The sequence below is a fragment of the Coregonus clupeaformis genome, chromosome 6, assembly GCF_020615455.1.
Source record: "Coregonus clupeaformis isolate EN_2021a chromosome 6, ASM2061545v1, whole genome shotgun sequence".
Lineage (NCBI taxonomy): Eukaryota > Metazoa > Chordata > Actinopteri > Salmoniformes > Salmonidae > Coregonus > Coregonus clupeaformis.
This window is the reverse complement of record NC_059197.1, coordinates 50,583,337-50,601,781: the sequence shown is the minus strand read 5'-3', so window position 1 is coordinate 50,601,781 and position 18,445 is coordinate 50,583,337. Positions and strand designations below refer to the sequence as shown.

The window sequence follows — 18,445 nt, the reverse complement described above, 5'->3', positions numbered from 1 at the left end:
AGGAATGGGCCAAAATACCAGCAACAGTGTGTGAAAACCTTGTGAAGACTTACAGAAAACGTTTGACCTGTGTCATTGCCAACAAAGGGTATATAACAAAGTATTGAGAAACTTTTGTTATTGACCAAATACTTATTTTCCACCATAATTTGCAAATAAATTCATTAAAAATCCTACAATGTGATTTTCTGGATAATTTTTTCTCATTTTGTCTGTCATAGTTGACATGTACCTATGATGAAAATTACAGGCCTCTCTCATCGTTTTAAGTGGGAGAACTTGCACAATTGGTGGCTGACTAAATACTTTTTTTCCCCCACTGTACATATTCGAAAGTTCATCATGCCACTTGTGGCCAAATCCAGTAGTGTAGTCACTAGTAGTGGTCACTTATCTCCTCTACCCGTAGAGCTGCATGGTACTGTTATCCTTTTCCTTGCCCCAGAGGGCTGCTCCTCCTCAGGTCCAGTGGAATTGGTAGCCCCTAGACAGCACCAGGCTCTCCAGGTCTCTGTCCTCAGCCCTCTCCTGCACCCGCTGCTCCTCCAGCAGGCTGACCAGAGTGTCTCTCCTCTCCACCACCTTCATGATCTCTGTCAGCATCTGCTGCTCCTCCGCCAGCTCACTAGAGCTCTTCCTGGAGTCTGCAAAGGGCCATGGAGGAGGAGAGATTGTAGAATGGTAGAGGGGGGTATGAAGACAGACAGATGGACAAAGTAGGACATGGTCATTTAGAACACAGTCTCAAAAAGTTCCACAGATAAAGGGCTGCAAACGTATTGCAACAGTTGTAAGTGCAGGATTTGTAACTATACTCGAGTTGCACAGTACTACACTACAATTACACAGTGTGTGACCCATACCGTCTATGGACATCCTGCATCGTAGATCTGTCTGTAGTTGACTCTGTCTGTCCTCCAGCTCGAGTTCCTGAGCACTAACAGACAAAACAACTCATTTCAAACACGCTTCACTCCATAAGATGGTCTGTGTCTGAGAATGCACTGTGCCTCATCTTTTCCTACTTACAATATGACTAGCTCTTCCTCGTAGCGTGCCAGTTTGTTCTTCTCCAGGACCAGCTTGAACCACATTTGAAGGAGCTCGTGCTCATCAGAGAGACCATCACCTTTGTCTGATAGAGGGAGAGAGCAAGGTCACAATCAGCTACCCCAGATAATATAGAAGTTTGATCATCCTGTTTCTTCATTCCTCATTACATCCAAGGTCGATTAATAAGCACCCTGTCACAAGGTTATACAGTAGATGGCCATAGTAATGGTCCTGTAACCCCTGGCCTGTTGCAACTGAGACACTCACGTAAATACTGACTTTAGACTTCATAAAACACTTTATAATAGAGCTTCAAAAGTTAACTTTGAAAAATGTAATAACATGACAGTGTAACCTGCGGACAACAGGCTAAAGGTATTTATTTAGACATTCTCCCTGCTAGTGAGTCATTTAAACTATGGTAAAAAGAGGGCAGTCTAATTGCTTTCGTTAGTGGGAGACTCTGGATCTGGAGCTAGCTATGTGTTTTATGTCACAGATACTAACACTGACTACAGCTACACTGAAACAGACCCATTCGTAGAGTGTGTTTGATTGAATGACGGCTCCTAATGCTTCTAATTCGTTGCTATATCTTCTGAACCATTATACTCGGCCTTCATTGTCAGACAGTTGAGGAAACCTTTTCTCTCCCTTTGCCGTATACTGTACAGCACTGTGAACCCTGTAGCTCAGTTGGTAGAGCATGGCGCTTGCCACGCCAGGGTTATGGGTTCGTTTCCCACGGGGGGCCAGTATGAAAATGCATGCACTCACTAACTGTAAGTCGCTCTTGATAAGAGCGTCAGCTAAATGACTGGCCTTCGAATACCCCTGCAAACATCCATTGATTGAACAATGACAAATAAAGGGAGACTGCCATAAAAAAGCCTAAAAGCATTGCGTTCATTTTTTCATACTTAGAATCTTGCCAAGCACATACACTCAGGTCATTGTCTGACACCTACTCCTACCCTCTTGCTATCCAGCCGGAGTCTGTGAATAATATAAATTAACAAAGAGCCCATTGAGCTATGAGACCTTCACCCTCTGCCTTAATTCAGTTATCCAAACAAAGCCATGTAAACAGGCACAATGGTCGCCACTGCTGCCGCTGCCCTTCAGGCCCGCATCACAAGAGACACTCTCCCTGTAGTTTTTGAATCAGAATTTGCAAGGCCATTCACTGTACTCACTGGTACTTAGACAAGAGACACTCCGTCTCTGTGGAGGCTTTTAACATTGAGCCTGACTATTGAACAAAACATGGAATTCAGAAAGGTCTTTACACAGATGTGCTTTCCATTTAACAATAGAAGGACAAACTTGGATGAAACAATTGCATTACTCAGGGCTAAGTTTGTGTGCTTTTTATGTGCTGTAATTTAAATTTAATTGTAATAAAAGTAACAGCTAATTATGCTTAAACTCTCAAATCATTCTTTCTCTGAAGAGTGCAGAAGCAACAAACACATTTCTAATTTACAATTCTGGCAAAATATAATCGACTTTGAGGAATATGATTACCAGTATGAAAACATTACTTTTTAAAAGACTAGCAGGAATTACAATTTTTCATTCTAAAATAGCTGTCTTTAATGGCTAACTTGTATATCACCATGTGCAAGGCTAATGGGCCGTACGCACTACAGAGGGTAGTGTGTACGGCCCAGTAAATCACTGGGGCCAAGCTTCCTGCCATCCAGGACCTCTATACCAGGCGGTGTCAGAGGAAGGCCCTAAAAATTATCAAAGACTCCAGCCACCCTAGTCAAAGACTGTTCTCTCTGCTACCGCATGGCAAGCGGTACCGGAGCGCCAAGTCTAGGTCCAAGTATGAAAACATTACTTTTTAAAAGACTAGCAGGAATTACAATTTTTCATTCTAAAATAGCTGTCTTTAATGGCTAACTTGTATATCACCATGTGCAAGGCTAATGGGCCGTACGCACTACAGAGGGTAGTGTGTACGGCCCAGTAAATCACTGGGGCCAAGCTTCCTGCCATCCAGGACCTCTATACCAGGCGGTGTCAGAGGAAGGCCCTAAAAATTATCAAAGACTCCAGACACCCTAGTCAAAGACTGTTCTCTCTGCTACCGCATGGCAAGCGGTACCGGAGCGCCAAGTCTAGGTCCAAAAGGCTTCTTAACAGCTTCTACCCCCAAGCCATAAGACTCCTGAACAGCTAATCATGGCTACCCAGACTATTTGCATTGCCCCCCCACACCAACCCCCTCTTTTACACTGCTGCTACTCTGTTTATTATTTATGCATAGTCACTTTAACTCTACCCACATGTACATATTTACATTTTAGTCATTTAGCAGACGCTCTTATCCAGAGCGACTTACAGTTAGTGAGTGCATATTTTTTTTTCTCTCATATTACCTCAATTACCTCGACTAACCGGTGCCCCCGCACATTGACTCTGTACCGGTACCCCCTGTATATAACCTCCCTACTGTTATTTTATTTTACTGCTGCTCTTTAATTATTAGCTTTTTTTTTTACTGCATTGTTGGTTAACGGCTTGTAAGTAAGCATTACACTGTAATGTCTACACCTGTTGTATTCGGCGCATGTGGCAAATACAATTTGATTTCCCCCATCCTCCCTCTCTTCACAAGGCCAATTGCCACCGCAGTGATTTCTAAACAATTTCAACTTAAAATTGTTATTTTTGGTTGAATGCAAATGACTATAATTTGGTATCGTTTTTATTATGTATTTTCCTAGCAAAGGCATCAGAGTAGTACTGACTGTATAGGCCTACTATAGATAAGGAAATTGAAATAATTATTAGAAAAGCATTGCCTCTATCAAACCTCACAGAAACAGGACAACTATTCCTGAGCATAGGTCATTCTGAATCCAGTGTTTCCATGTCTCAACTATATGTTCTTGGCTGAGGTCAAACTAAGATAGTTCCATTACAAACAGTACCTTTCTCCGCTCTCTTTGCCATGTATTTGCACGTTACCTTCAGAGTTAAGGCCTCTCTGATGCAAGGACATGACAACACTCAGTTACTGAACATTCTGATTCTAACCCTTCCATTCCATTGTCATACATTTATAAAATGCTCTGGCCCAGAGTCATAAAGCTACGTCAACCGAATGGATACACTTGTGTCACTCATACGCAGTGCAGCTGGAATCAATCCACACAGCATGGGATGACAAACGTACAGTGCTCTCCAAAGGTACAGTACATGCTGTTGGGACTGTGTGGCTTACCATGGGCTTCGCCCCGAAGGACCTTCTCAATGGTCACCCCTCTCTCCTCCAGGTCTCTCTGCTTCTCCCCCACTTCCTCCAGCTGCCTTTGGATGACCTTCACACAATAAACACCAGGTCAGATTCAACCAAGGCAAGCTCACAATGGCTCAACACACAATATTTATATCCCATTCATCATCCCAACAAATCAAATATATTTGTTGAAGAGATCATTAGTGATTCAAATGTATGAGAGAAACCTAATTATAAACTGGGTGGTTCGAGCCCTGAATGCTGATTGGCTGACAGCCGTGGTATATCAGACCGTATACCACGTGTATGACAAAACATTTATTTTTACTGCTCTAATTCTGTTGGTAACCAGTTTATAATAGCAATAAGGCACCTCAGGGGTTTGTGGTATATGGCCAATATACTGTACCTCGGCTAAGGGCTGTATCCAGGCACTCCGCGTTGCGTCGTGCCTAAGAACAGCCCTTAGCCGTGGTATATTGGCCATATACCACACCCCCTCTGGCCTTATTGCTTAAATATAAAACATGTAAATGAATGGAAAATGAACACGGAAGGCCTCTGTGTGGTAGTGCTGTTCTGTTGTCTATGTGCTCTATAGTACCTGGGCTCTGTGGAGCCTCTTCAGCTGCTCTCTCTTGGCCTGTTGAATCACAGTCTTCTCCCGTCTCCTCCTCTGTCTCTCCGAGCTCCCATGGAACTAAACACAGACCAACAAGACAGTGTCACACAACTGTTACCTCACAGCAGAGTTAAACCCCTCTGATCTTAGTCTCAACTATTAGGGGTCTGGGGATATCAATCTAATAGAGTATCTTATCAGTCATGCGCTTGACCTGCACTTGATCCTGACCTGACGGAAGTAGCAGAGATGGTTAGAAAGTGGCAGGGATGTAGCTCAGTTGGTAGAGCGGGGCGTTTGCAACGCCAGGGTTGTGGGTTTGATTCCCACGTGGGGCCAGTATGAAAAAAAAAAGATATATATTTAATGTATGCACTCACTAACTGTAAGTCGCGTCTGCTAAATGACTAAAAATGTAGTAATTCTGTTAAGTAAACAAGGCAGTTCCTAACAGAGAGTTGCAAAACGGTGCTCAAAATAAGAGGGTGGTATGTGTGTGGTATGCTGTGAAGCCATGGCCAAGACCTATTACAACACCAGAGTGGGATTTCCTCCCCATATGTAAGGTGATATGAGCAGGTCATGATGTGCTTCTTCAGCCTTCCCAGTAATCCCTCTCTAATGGAGTATGGATTATCTGTTCTCGGGTCCTGACCGGTCTCTTCATGCCTCTTCTGTATCCTCCGCTTTGAGGAGAGCTGCTTTTAATCACTGATCTGACTTGACATGGATTGGTGTAGGTAAGCTTTCCACTGCATTGCTTTCACCCGTTATTTATTTTTATTTATTATGTTTCATTCGTTCTATCGGTTCAGTTGCTAGAGACGCGACCCAGTTGTTCAGTGTTTTTGTTCTGCATCTATGGACGCAACCAATTTTCAATCAATTTTATTTTATATAGCCCTTCGTACATCAGCTAATATCTCGAAGTGCTGTACAGAAACCCAGCCTAAAACCCCAAACAGCTAGTAATGCAGGTGTAGAAGCACGGTGGCTAGGAAAAACTCCCTAGAAAGGCCAAAACCTAGGAAGAAACCTAGAGAGGAACCAGGCTATGAGGGGTGGCCAGTCCTCTTCTGGCTGTGCCGGGTGGAGATTATAACAGAACCATACCAAGATGTTCAAAAATGTTCATAAGTGACAAGCATGGTCAAATAATAATCAGGAATAAATCTCAGTTGGCTTTTCATAGCCGATCATTAAGAGTTGAAAACAGCAGGTCTGGGACAGGTAGGGGTTCCATAACCGCAGGCAGAACAGTTGAAACTGGAATAGCAGCAAGGCCAGGCGGACTGGGGACAGCAAGGAGTCACCACGGCCGGTAGTCCCGACGTATGGTCCTAGGGCTCAGGTCTCTCAGTTGGCTTTTCATAGCCGATCATTAAGAGTTGAAAACAGCAGGTCTGGGACAGGTAGGGGTTTCGTAACCTGAGGCAGAACAGTTGAAACTGGAATAGCAGCAAGGCCAGGCGGACTGGGGACAGCAAGGTGTCAGCATGCCCGGTAGTCCTGACGTATGGTCCTAGGGCTCAGGTTCTCAGAGAGAAGAGAGAACGAGAGAATTAGAGAGAGCATACTTAAATTCACACAGGACACTGGATAAGACAGGAGAAGTACTCCAGGTATAACCAACTAACCCCAGCCCCCGACACATAAACTACTGCAGCATAAATACTGGAGGCTGAGACAGGAGCGGTCCGGAGACACTGTGGCCCCATCCGAAGAAACCCCCGGACAGGGCCAAACAGGAAGGATATAACCCCACCCACTCTGCCAAAGCACAGCCCCCGCACCACTAGAGGGATATCCTCAACCACCAACTTACAATCCTGAGACAAGGCCGAGTATAGCCCACAGAGGTCTCCACCACAGCACAAACCAAGGGGGGCGCCAACCCAGACAGGAAGATCACGTCAGTAACTCAACCCACTCAAGTGACGCACCCCTCCTAGGGACGGCATGAAAGAGCACCAGCAAGCCAGTGACTCAGCCCCTGTAACAGGGTTAGAGGCAGAGAACCCCAGTGGAGAGAGGGGAACCGGCCCGGCAGAGACAGCAAGGGCTGTTCGTTGCTCCAGAGCCTTTCCGTTCACCTTCACACTCCTGGGCCAGACTACACTCAATCATATGACCTACTGAAGAGATAAGTCTTCAGTAAAGACTTAAAGGTTGAGACCGAGTCTGCGTCTCTCACATGGGTAGGCAGACTGTTCCATAAAAATGGAGATCTATAGGAGAAAGCCCTGCCTCCCGCTGTTTGCTTAGAAATTCTAGGGACAATTAGGAGGCCTGCGTCTTGTGACCGTAGCGTACGTATTGGTATGTACGGCAGGACCAACTCGGAAAGATAGGTAGGAGCAAGCCCATGTAACGCTTTATAGGTTAACAGTAAAACCTTGAAATCAGCCCTTGCCTTAACAGGAAGCCAGTGTAGGGAAGCTAGCACTGGAGTAATATGATCAAATTTCTTGGTTCTAGTCAGGATTCTAGCAGCCGTATTTAGCACTAACTGAAGTTTATTTAGTGCTTTATCCGGTAGCCGGAAAGTAGAGCATTGCAGTAGTCTAACCTAGAAGTAACAAATGCATGGATTAATTTTTCTGCATCATTTTTGGACAGAAAATTTCTGATTTTTGCAATGTTACGTAGATGGAAAAAAGCTGTCCTTGAAACAGTCTTGATATGTTTGTCAAAAGAGAGATCAGGGTCAAGAGTAACGCCGAGGTCCTTCACAGTTTTATTTGAGACGACTTTACAACCATCAAGATGAATTGTCAGATTTAACAGAAGATCTCTTTGTTTCTTGGGACCTAGAACAAGCATCTCTGTTTTGTCCGAGTTTAAAAGTAGAACGTTTTCAGCCATCCACTTCCTTATGTCTGAAACACAGGCTTCTAGCGAGGGCAATTTTGGGGCTTCACCATGTTTCATTGAAATGTACAGCTGTGTGTCATCCGCATAGCAGTGAAAGTTAACATTATGTTTTCGAATAACATCCCCAAGAGGTAAAATATATAGTGAAAACAATAGTGGTCCTAAAACGGAACCTTGAGGAACACCGAAATGTACAGTTGATTTGTCGGAGGACAGACCATTCACAGAGACAAACTGATATCTTTCCGACAGGTAAGATCTAAACCAGGCCAGAACTTGTCCGTGTAGACCAATTTGGGTTTCCAGTCTCTCCAAAAGAATGTGGTGATCGATGGTGTCAAAGGCAGCACTAAGGTCTAGTAGCACGAGGACAGATGCAGAGCCTCGGTCTGACGCCATTAAAAGGTCATTTACCACCTTCACAAGTGCAGTCTCAGTGCTATGATGGGGTCTAAAACCAGACTGAAGCATTTCGTATACATTGTTTGTCTTCAGAAAGGCAGTGAAAATTTTTGAGAGGAATGGAAGATTCGATATAGGCCGATAGTTTTTTATATTTTCCGGGTCAAGGTTTGGCTTTTTCAAGAGAGGCTTTATCACTGCCACTTTTAGTGAGTTTGGTACACATCCGGTGGATAGAGAGCTGTTTATTATGTTCAACATAGGAGGGCCAAGCACAGGAAGCAGCTCCTTCAGCAGTTTAGTAGGAATAGGATCCAGTATGCAGCTTGAAGGTTTAGAGGCCATGATTATTTTCATCATTGTGTCAAGAGATATAGTACTAAAACACTTAAGTGTCTCTCCCGATCCCAGGCCCCTCGCAGAGCTGTGCAGATCCAGGACAGCTAAGCCCTGGAGGAATACGCAGATTCAAAGAGGAGTCCGTAATTTGCTTTCTAATGGTCATGATCTTTTCCTCAAAGAAGTTCATGAATTTATTACTGCTGAAGTGAAAGCCATCCTCTCTTGGGGAATGCTGCTTTTTAGTTAGCTTTGCAACAGTATCAAAAAGAAATTTTGGATTGTTCTTATTTTCCTCGATTAAGTTGGAAAAGTAGGATGATCGAGCAGCAGTGAGGGCTCTTCGGTACTGCACGGTACTGTCTTTCCAAGCTAGTCGGAAGACTTCCAGTTTGGTGTGGCGCCATTTCCGTTCCAATTTCCTGGAAGCTTGCTTCCAAAGCTCGGGTATTTTCTGTATACCAGGGAGCTAGTTTCTTATGACAAATGTTTTTCGTTTTTAGGGGTGCAACTGCATCTAGGGTATTGCGCAAGGTTAAATTGAGTTCCTCAGTTAAGTGGTTAACTGATTTTTGTCCTCTGACGTCCTTGGGTAGGCAGAAGGAGTCTGGAAGGGCATCAAGGAATTTTTGTGTTGTCTGAGAATTTATAGCACGACTTTTGATGCTCCTTGGTTGGGGTCTGAGCAGATTATTTGTTGCGATTGCAAACGTAATAAAATGGTGGTCCGATAGTCCAGGATTTTGTGGAAAAACATTAAGATCTACAACATTTATTCCATGGGACAAAACTAGGTCCAGAGTATGACTGTGGCAGTGAGTAGGTCCAGAGACATGTTGGACAAAACCCACTGAGTCGATGATGGCTCCGAAAGACTTTTGGAGTGGGTCTGTGGACTTCTCCATGTGAATATTAAAATCACCAAAAATTAGAATATGATCTGCTATGACTACAAGGTCTGATAGGAATTCAGGAAACTCAGAGAGGAACGCTGTATATGGCCCAGGAGGCCTGTAAACAGTAGCTATAAAAAGTGATTGAGTAGGCTGCATAGATTTCATGACTAGAAGCTCAAAAGACGAAAACGCCATTTTTTTTTTGTAAATTGAAATTTGCTATCGTAAATGTTAGCAACACCTCCGCCTTTGCGGGATGCACGGGAATATGGTCACTAGTGTAACCAGGAGGTGAGGCCTCATTTAACACAGCAAATTCATCAGGCTTAAGCCATGTTTCAGTCAGGCCAATCACATCAAGATTATGATCAGTGATTAGTTCATTGACTATGACTGCCTTTGAAGTGAGGGATATAACATTAAGTAACCCTATTTTGAGATGTGAGGTATCACGATCTCTTTCAATAATGGCAGGAATGGAGGAGGTCTTTATCCTAATAAGATTGCTAAGGCGAACACCGCCATGTTTAGTTTTGCCCAACCTAGGTCGAGGCACAGACACAGTCTCAATGGGTATGGCTGAGCTGACTACACTGACTGTGCTATTGGCAGACTCCACTAAGCTGGCAGGTTGGCTAACAGCCTGCTGCCTGGCCTGCACCCTATTTCACTGTGGGGCTAGAGGAGTTAGAGCCCTATCTATGTTGGTAGATAAGATGAGAGCACCCCTCCAGCTAGGATGGAGTCCGTCACTCCTCAGCAGGTCAGGCTTGGTCCTGTTTGTGGGTGAGTCCCAGAAAGAGGGCCAATTATCTACAAATTCTATCTTTTGGGAGGAGCACATGTCGCAACCCAGTCGTTCGTTCTAAATGTTCCATTGCCATACTGGCTGGCAACGTGCTTATCCCTTGCTTGCTAGCTAGCCAACTACGGCTAACTTACAGTCACGTCAAAAAGTGCAGCCAGAATAACAGCAAAGTAGCTGCATTTGCATAAGCTGTTTTCTAGAGACATTTATTTGGATACATCCATAACAATGAGCTAATGAGGCGCGATTTCACCTGTCATAGAACATGTGCTCTTTCGTCAGGACATTGTTGTTCAGAGGAACTAGCCAACACAGCTAACACAATCACTTCAAACTGAAACTGGAAAGACCGCAAACTAGCTGCACTTCGTTTTGTTTGACCTTTTTTCAATTGATATTTCTTTGTGTATATATATATATATATCCATTAAAATAAAAATGATGCCAGCTGATTCATGATTTCGACTGGCTGAGAAACGCTGCCTGCCTGTCTGTCTAATCCCGACACGTTCATTACTATGGGACAGCTGGAGATCGAATTTGAATATTGAAACAATGTTGCAAATGTCAGAGATAGACGGCAAGGTTTATACAAATCTCCGCTGTTGAAAACTAAATGTTAATCTAAAAGGAATGTGAGATAATGTCTAAATGCTTTTTATAGTGGAGATAAAGTTTTGCCTGGCTGGGCTGATGAGACAGTGGATTGCGCAGTCAGATGGAACAGAGTAAATAAGCATTTTAACATCATAGATTTAGCCGGTGGTAACTTGTGCAATAGACACCGGCTGGAATGTGGTTTTACCAATCAGCATTCAGGATTAGACCCACCCGTTGTATAAAGAATACATCTAGACATGGAAACATTATGTACAAAACAGAAAAATGTCATACAAACATCAGGACATAGGAGACATGTTTCAACACAGAAGTCAAAACATTGCACATGGAAACACATTGCTATTGGATAGAAATTGTAATATACCTAATAAAAAACTTTTAATGTCATGATCAGTGATTACTTCAGAGAAAGGTAGGAAGGAAAGATGCATGTAAGCCTTTTGGAACAAGGCCCTTACCTTCTGTTTGGCTGGGACGTGCTCATCGTCACTTGAGGAGTCCGACTCATCCTTCTGCTGTTTGCTTGAGGCTGTGTATAGATGAGGGAACATGATGACATTAGACTGAAGCAGCGGTCTTAAACTGTAGAAAGTACTTGTATATTCACTTCAACTACGTTATTTACTCCTGCATTGTTGACTATTATCTTGCTTGTTTACCCGCCCGTGGAACAGACTGTTTGTTCCCACACTCGGGACTCTGACTCTTTATTGGTTACACGGTCACTTGGGACTCCCATCCTATTCTAACCACATCTCGCCGGCTTTGTATTCATGTTACCTGATGAAATTGCTGTACAATATTATCTTGTTGCCCTCTGATGCACATTCAAATGTCATTAAAAAAATCAACACTGCAGAGCTCTCCCTGTCCTCTGCCGTGCCCTGATTGTATTACTGCTGATGATATCTGGAAATGTGCATGTACACCCTGGCCCATCTACTGTTGCTAGCCCCAATTCTGACTTGTGCTCTGATATCTGCTTCACTGATTTCTGCTGGCTACACAAGAAGCGTATTACCTCAAATTGATCAATTGAAAGTGTGGGTTCACAGCTCCAATTCAGATGTGTTGGTCATTACTGAGACGTGGTTAACATTTACATTTACGTCATTTAGCAGACGCTCTTATCCAGAGCGACTTACAGTTAGTGCATACATTATTCTTTATTTTATTTTCATACTGGCCCCCCGTGGGAATCGAACCCACAACCCTGGCGTTGCAAACGCCATGCTCTACCAACTGAGTTACCTCCCTGCCGGCCATTACCTCCCCTACCCTGGACGACGCTGGGCCAATTGTGCGCCGCCCCATTGGTCTCCCGGTTGCGGCCGGCTACAGCAGAGCCTGGATTCGAACCAGGATCTCTAGTGGCACAGCTAGCACTGCGATGCAGTGCCTTAGACCACTGCGCCACTCGGGAGACTAGAAAGAGTGTTTCTGGTTATAACCTTTTTCGGCAAGACAGATCTTCCAAAGGTGGTGGAGTAGCAATCTTTACCAAGGAACACCTTCAGTGCTCAGTTGTCTCCACCAAGTCTGTCCCCAAACAATTTGATTTGCTGGTTTTAAGCATAAAACCTTTCAAATAGCTCTTTGTTGACTGTTGCTGGGTGTTATCGTCCACCATCAGCACTGGCCTGTACCCTAAATGCCCTAAGCTCTCTCCTGGCCCCTTACACCAAGTCTGAATTTGTCCTGCTAGGTGACCTAAACTGGGACATGCTTAAACCACCTGACCAAGTCCTAAAGCAATAGGACTCCCTAAATCTTTCTTAGATTATTACCAATCCCACAAGGTACGACTCCAAACACCCAGAAAAGGCTACTCTCCTTGATGTTATCCTCACAAATAATCCTGATAGGTATCAGACTGGTGTTTTCTGTAATGACCTTAGTGATCACTGTTTTACAGCCTGTGTTCGTAATGTCTACTCAGTGAAACGACCTGTCCTGATTTGTCATAGACGCTTGCTAAAAAACTTTAATGAGCAACCGGTGTGAAATGGCTAGCTAGTTAGTGGTGCGCGCTAGTAGCGTTTCAATCGGTGACGTCACTCGCTCTGAGACCTTGAAGTAAAAAGCCGCGGCTTTTGTGAGACAGGTAACGGTGCTTCGAAGGTGACTGTTGTCGATGTGTGCAGAGGGTCCCTGGTTCAAACCCAGGTAGGGGCGAGGAGAGGGACGGAAGCAACACTGTTACACTTTATTTTTTGATATTTTCAGTGGTATTGTTAACAAACATGCCCCCAGAAAGAAAATGAGAATAAAAAAACAGGTTCAGCCCCTGGTTCGACCGTGATCTGGCAGAGTTACTCCACCTCAAGAATTACATTTGGCGAAAGGCTCGGCACACGCATACTCAGGCTGACTGGCTCTCGTTCAGGCAAATGAGTCAAAGACCTGGTCAAAGACCTAGAGAATAAACCCTCCTCCTCACAGCTACCCATTTCCCTTCATGTTGATGATGTGGTTGTTACTGACAAAGAGCACATGGCTGAGCTCTTTAATCACCACTTCATTAAGTCAAGATTCCTATTTGACTCAGCCATGCCTCCTTGCCCGTCCAACATTTCCTCATCTCCCACCCCTTCTAATGCGACTAGCCACGATGCTCCTCCCTCTTTTCCCCCTGCCCCGCTACAAAGTTTCTCCCTGCAGGCGGTCACAGAGTCCGAGGTGCTAAAGGAGCTCCTTAAACTTGACACCAAAAAAAAACATCTGGATCAGATGGTTTAGACCCTTTCTTCTTTAAGGTTGCAGCCCCTATCATCGCCAAGCCTGTCTCTGACCTTTTTAACCTGTCTCTCCTCTCTGGGGAGGTTCCCATTGCTTGGAAGGCAGCCACGGTGCGTCCTTTATTTAAAGGGGGAGATCAAGCTGTTATCAAGCTGTTATTTTGCCCTGTTTATCAAAAGTGTTGGAAAAACTTGTCAATATTCAGCTGACTGGCTTTCTTGATGTCTATAGTACTCTCTCTGGTATGCAATCTGGTTTCCGCTCAGGTTATGGATGTGTCACTGCAACTTTAAAGGTCCTAAATGATGTCACCATTGCCCTTGATTCTAAGCAATGTTGTGCTGCTATTTTTATTGACTTGGCCAAAGCTTTTGATACGGTAGACCATTCCATCCTTGTCGGCCGGCTAAGGAGTATTGGTGTCTCTGAGGGGTCTTTGGCCTGGTTTGCTAACTACCCCTCTCAAAGAGTGCAGTGTATAAAGTCAGAACATATGCTATCTCAGCCACTGCCTGTCACCAAGGGAGTACCCCAAGGCTCGATCCTAGGCCCCACGCTCTTCTCAATTTACATCAACAATATAGCTCAGGTAGTAGGAAGCTCTCTCATCCATTTATATGCAGAAGATAGTCTTATACTCAGCTGGCCCCGCCCCGGATTTTGTGATAAACACTCTACAACAAAGCTTTCTTAGTGTCCAACAAGCTTTCTCTGCCCTTAACCTTGTTCTGAACACCTCCAAAACAAAGGTCATGTGGTTTGGTAAGAAGAATGCCCCTCTCCCCACTGGTGTGATTACTACTTCTGAGGGTTTAGAGCTTGAGGTAGTAACCTCATACAAGTGCTTGGGAGTATGGCTAGACAGTACACTGTCCTTCTCTCAGCACATATCAAAGCTGCAGGCCCCCCATAAAAAAATAAAAATAGGGTGGTTGTCCCACTGGCTATCCTAAGTTGAATGCACCAATTTGTAAGTCGCTCTGGATAAGAGTGTCTGCTAAATGACTTAAATGTAAATGTTAAATCTAGACTTGGTTTCCTCTATTGTAATCGCTCCTCTTTCACCCCATCTAGACTTGGTTTCCTCTATTGTAAATCGCTCCTCTTTCACCCCATCTAGACTTGGTTTCCTCTATTGTAATCGCTCCTCTTTCACCCCAGCTGCCAAACTAACCATGATTCAGATGACCATCCTACCCATGCTAGATTACGGAGACGTAATTTATAGATCGGCAGGTAAGGGTGCTCTCGAGCAGCTAGATGTTCTTTACCATTCGGCCATCAGATTTGCCACCAATGCTCCTTATAGGACACATCACTGCACTCTATACTCCTCTATAAACTGGTCATCTCTGTATACTCGTCGCAAGACCCACTGGTTGATGCTTATTTATAAAACCTGCTTAGGCCTCACTCCCCCCTATCTGAGATACCTACTGCAGCCCTCATCCTCCACATACAACACTCGTTCTGCCAGTCACATTCTGTTAAAGGTCCCCAAAGCACACACATCCCTGGGTCACTCCTCTTTCGAGTTCGCTGCAGCTAGCGACTGGAATGAGCTGCAAAAAACACACAAACTGGACAGTTTTAGCTCCATCTCTTCATTCAAAGACTCAATCATGGAGACTCATACTGACGGTTGTGGCTGCTTCGCGTGATGTATTGTTGTCTCTACCTTCTTGCCCTTTGTGCTGTTGTCTGTGCCCAATAATGTTTGTACCATGTCTTGTGCTGCTACCATGTTGTGCTGCTGCCACGTGTTGCTACCATCTTGTTTTCATGTTGGGTTGCTACCTTGCTGTGTTGTCGTGTGTTGCTGCCATGCTGTGTTGTCGTGTGTTGCTGCCATGCTGTGTTGTCGTGTGTTGCTGCCATGCTGTGTTGTCGTGTGTTGCTGCCATGCTGTGTTGTCGTGTGTTGCTGCCATGCTGTGTTGTTGCCTTAGATCTCTCTTTATGTAGTGTTGTCTCTCTTGTGATGTGTATTTGGTCCTATATAGATATATATTTTTTTATCCCAGCCCCCATCCCCACAGGAGGCCTTTTGCCTTTTGGGAGGCCGTCATTGTAAATAAGAATTTGTTCTTAACTGACTTGCCTAGTTAAATAAAGGTTAAATATATATATATTAATTTTTTTACATTAAACACTAAGTATAGGCTACTATTGTAATCTTCTCATTTATAGCATGTACTATATTAATAGCATTGTAGCATTTATTAGCCCCATGTGAAATTCAAGGATGACAAGGGAGTAGAAGCATATAACATAACTCATCACATCCTCCCTTGAGTCCTGACCTTTGTTCCTGATGTTGGACAGGATGGTCCTGATGTCCTTCTCCTGACCCCCCACTCCCACGCTCTCCGGTCCCCCTCGCTTCTTCAGCCTCAGGGAGGAGAAGAAGTTGAGCTTCCTGGGCGGCAGTGAGGCTATGTCGTCTGTGGTGAAGGATCCTACAGACTTGTTGCTACCTAGGGACACCTGCTCCAGTAGCGTAGGCAGGTCTGAGGGTCTGTCTCCCACGGAGGCCTTGAGTGGGTGTGGGGTCGGCTGGCTCTTCTGCCCCACTTCCACTGGTTTGGCCTCCTGGCTTTGGGTGGTATCCCCAAACAGGGAGCTAAAGCTGAAGGCTCCGTCAGACAGAGGCCTAGGCTTGGTGGGACCGTTGTTGTTCCTCCTGGTGACAACAGTGTTGGAGTCTGTTGTTGTCCCTGATACTCCAAAAGACCTCCTGAAAGCATTGGCCCACACCTGGAATGCGGACGGTGCCGGCTGGGGCTGAGTTGGGACTGGTTCTGCTTCTTGCTCTACCTGAGGCAATAGGTCCTTAGGGGGGATCTGGTCCCCAGGTTTGGGGTGTCTGGAAGGATCTCCTCCTCCAGGGCCTCGGGCCTCCTCTGGAGTAGCCAGGTTCCAGTCCAGGAGTTTCTCTCTCTCAGACAGGGACAGGGTCAGCCTCTTCTTACGGCCGACTGCTTCCTCCAGCTGGGGCACTTTTGTGACAGGGCACTCTTCTTTACCCATTGATGGATTCTGATTCTGAGAATCTGCAGGTGGTTTAGGACCATCATGGGAGACCTGCTGAACAAATTCAAAAGTCCTGTTTTATTTCTCAGTTGCAATAATGTTAATATGCGAAACGTTTCTATACCACATTAAATGGTTGAGTATCTGTATGAATATTGTGTTTTACCGGTGGTTCAATCTCCTCAAAATCAGAGTTGGCCTCTTCAATGGTGGGCTCCTCTTTTTCTGCAGCTTTTTCACGAGGGAAGTGCCTCACCAGGATGAGAGGGAGAGCTGAAGGAGTAGAGTACAACACAGACAACATGCATTGATCAGAGCTCATGCAGCTACTGTAGGTCAGACTTTAATATTGCAGACAGATTGTGGCTTCCATCAATGTAATTGTCTGCATCATATCCAATCCACCAAATGTATATTATTCTACAATGTAAAAAAATACATGTCCAAACTTTTGACTGGTAGTATGTGTGTGTGTATATATATATATATATGGACACACCTACTCATTCAAGGGTTTTTCTTTATTTGTTGTCTTTTTTTACATTGTAGAATAATAGTGAAGACATCAAAACTATGAAATAACACGTATGGAATCATGCAGTAACCAAGAGTCTCGGTTGGTTCCAAACTTCTTCCATTTAAGAATGATGGAGGCCACTGTGTTATTGGGGACCTTCAATGCTGCAGGAAAAGTCACCTTTTGCCTTGACAGCTTTGCACACTCTTGGCATTCTGTCAACTAGCTTCATGAGATAGTCACCTGGAATGCATTTCAATTAACAGGTGTGCCTTCTTAAAAGTTAATTTGTGGAATTTCTTTCCTTCTTAATGCGTTTGAGCCAATCAGTTGTGCTGTGACAAGGTAGGGGGGTATACAGAAGATAGCCCTATTTGGTAAAAGACCAAGTCCATATTATGGCCATAACAGCTCAAATAAGCAAAGAGAAACAACAGTCCATCATTACTTTAAGACATGAAGGTCAGTCAATACGGAACATTTCAAGAACTTTGAAAGTTTCTTCAAGTGCAGTCGCAAAAACCATCAAGGGCTATGATGAAACTGGCTCTCATGAGGACCGCCACAGGAAAGGAAGACCCAGAGTTGCCTCTGCTGCAGAGGATAAGTTCATTAGAGTTACCAGCCTCAGAAATTGCAGCCCAAATAAATGCTTCACAGAGTTCAAGTAACAGACACATCTCAACATCAACTGTTCAGAGGAGACTGTGTGAATCAGGCCTTCATGGTCGAATTGCTGCAAATAAACTACTACTAAAGGACACCAGTAAGAAGAAGAGACCTGCTTGGGCCAAGAAACACGAGCAATGGACATTAGACCGGTGGAAATGTGTCCTTTGGTCTGGAGTCCAAATTGGAAATGTTTGGTTCCAACCACCATGTCCTTGTGAAACGCGGTGTGGGTGAACGGATGATCTCCGCATGTGTATTTCCCACCGTAAAGCATGGAGGAGGAGGTGTTATAGTGTGGGGTTCTTTGCTGGTGACACTGTCTGATTTATTTAGAATTCAAGGCACACTTAACCAGAATGGCCACCACAGCATTCTACAGCGATACGCCATCCCATCTGGTTTGGGCTTAGTGGGACTACCATTTGTTTTTCAACAGGACAATGACCCAACACACCTCCAGGCTGTGTAAGGGCTATTTGACCAAGAAGGAGAGTGATTGAGTGCTGCATCAGATGACCTGGCATCCACAATCCCCCGACCTCTACCCAATTGAGATGGTTTGGGATGAGTCGGACCGTAGAGTGAAGGAAAAGCAGCCAACAAGTGCTCAGCATATG

At 44.6% G+C, this 18,445-nt stretch overlaps 1 protein-coding gene across 10 annotated transcripts in view; it reads right to left on the bottom strand.

The window, feature by feature from the left end:
- Window positions 1-427: 427 nt before the first annotated feature.
- Window positions 428-18,445, bottom strand: part of mical2b (microtubule associated monooxygenase, calponin and LIM domain containing 2b) — a 61,253-nt gene continuing 43,235 nt past the window's right edge. For 9 of the 10 annotated variants that reach the window (XM_041838253.2, XM_041838252.2, XM_041838250.2 and 6 more), the window contains 8 exons: window positions 16,806-16,912; window positions 15,910-16,693; window positions 11,327-11,397; window positions 4,911-5,006; window positions 4,292-4,388; window positions 1,030-1,135; window positions 864-937; window positions 428-644 (listed from right to left, as the gene is read on the bottom strand). In XM_041838253.2, the coding sequence (XP_041694187.2) occupies window positions 460-644; window positions 864-937; window positions 1,030-1,135; window positions 4,292-4,388; window positions 4,911-5,006; window positions 11,327-11,397; window positions 15,910-16,693; window positions 16,806-16,912 (1,520 nt within the window). In that variant the 3' untranslated portion in view covers window positions 428-459. The remainder of the gene's footprint in view (window positions 645-863; window positions 938-1,029; window positions 1,136-4,291; window positions 4,389-4,910; window positions 5,007-11,326; window positions 11,398-15,909; window positions 16,694-16,805; window positions 16,913-18,445) is intronic. The other variant, XM_041838255.2, reaches the window with a different exon arrangement.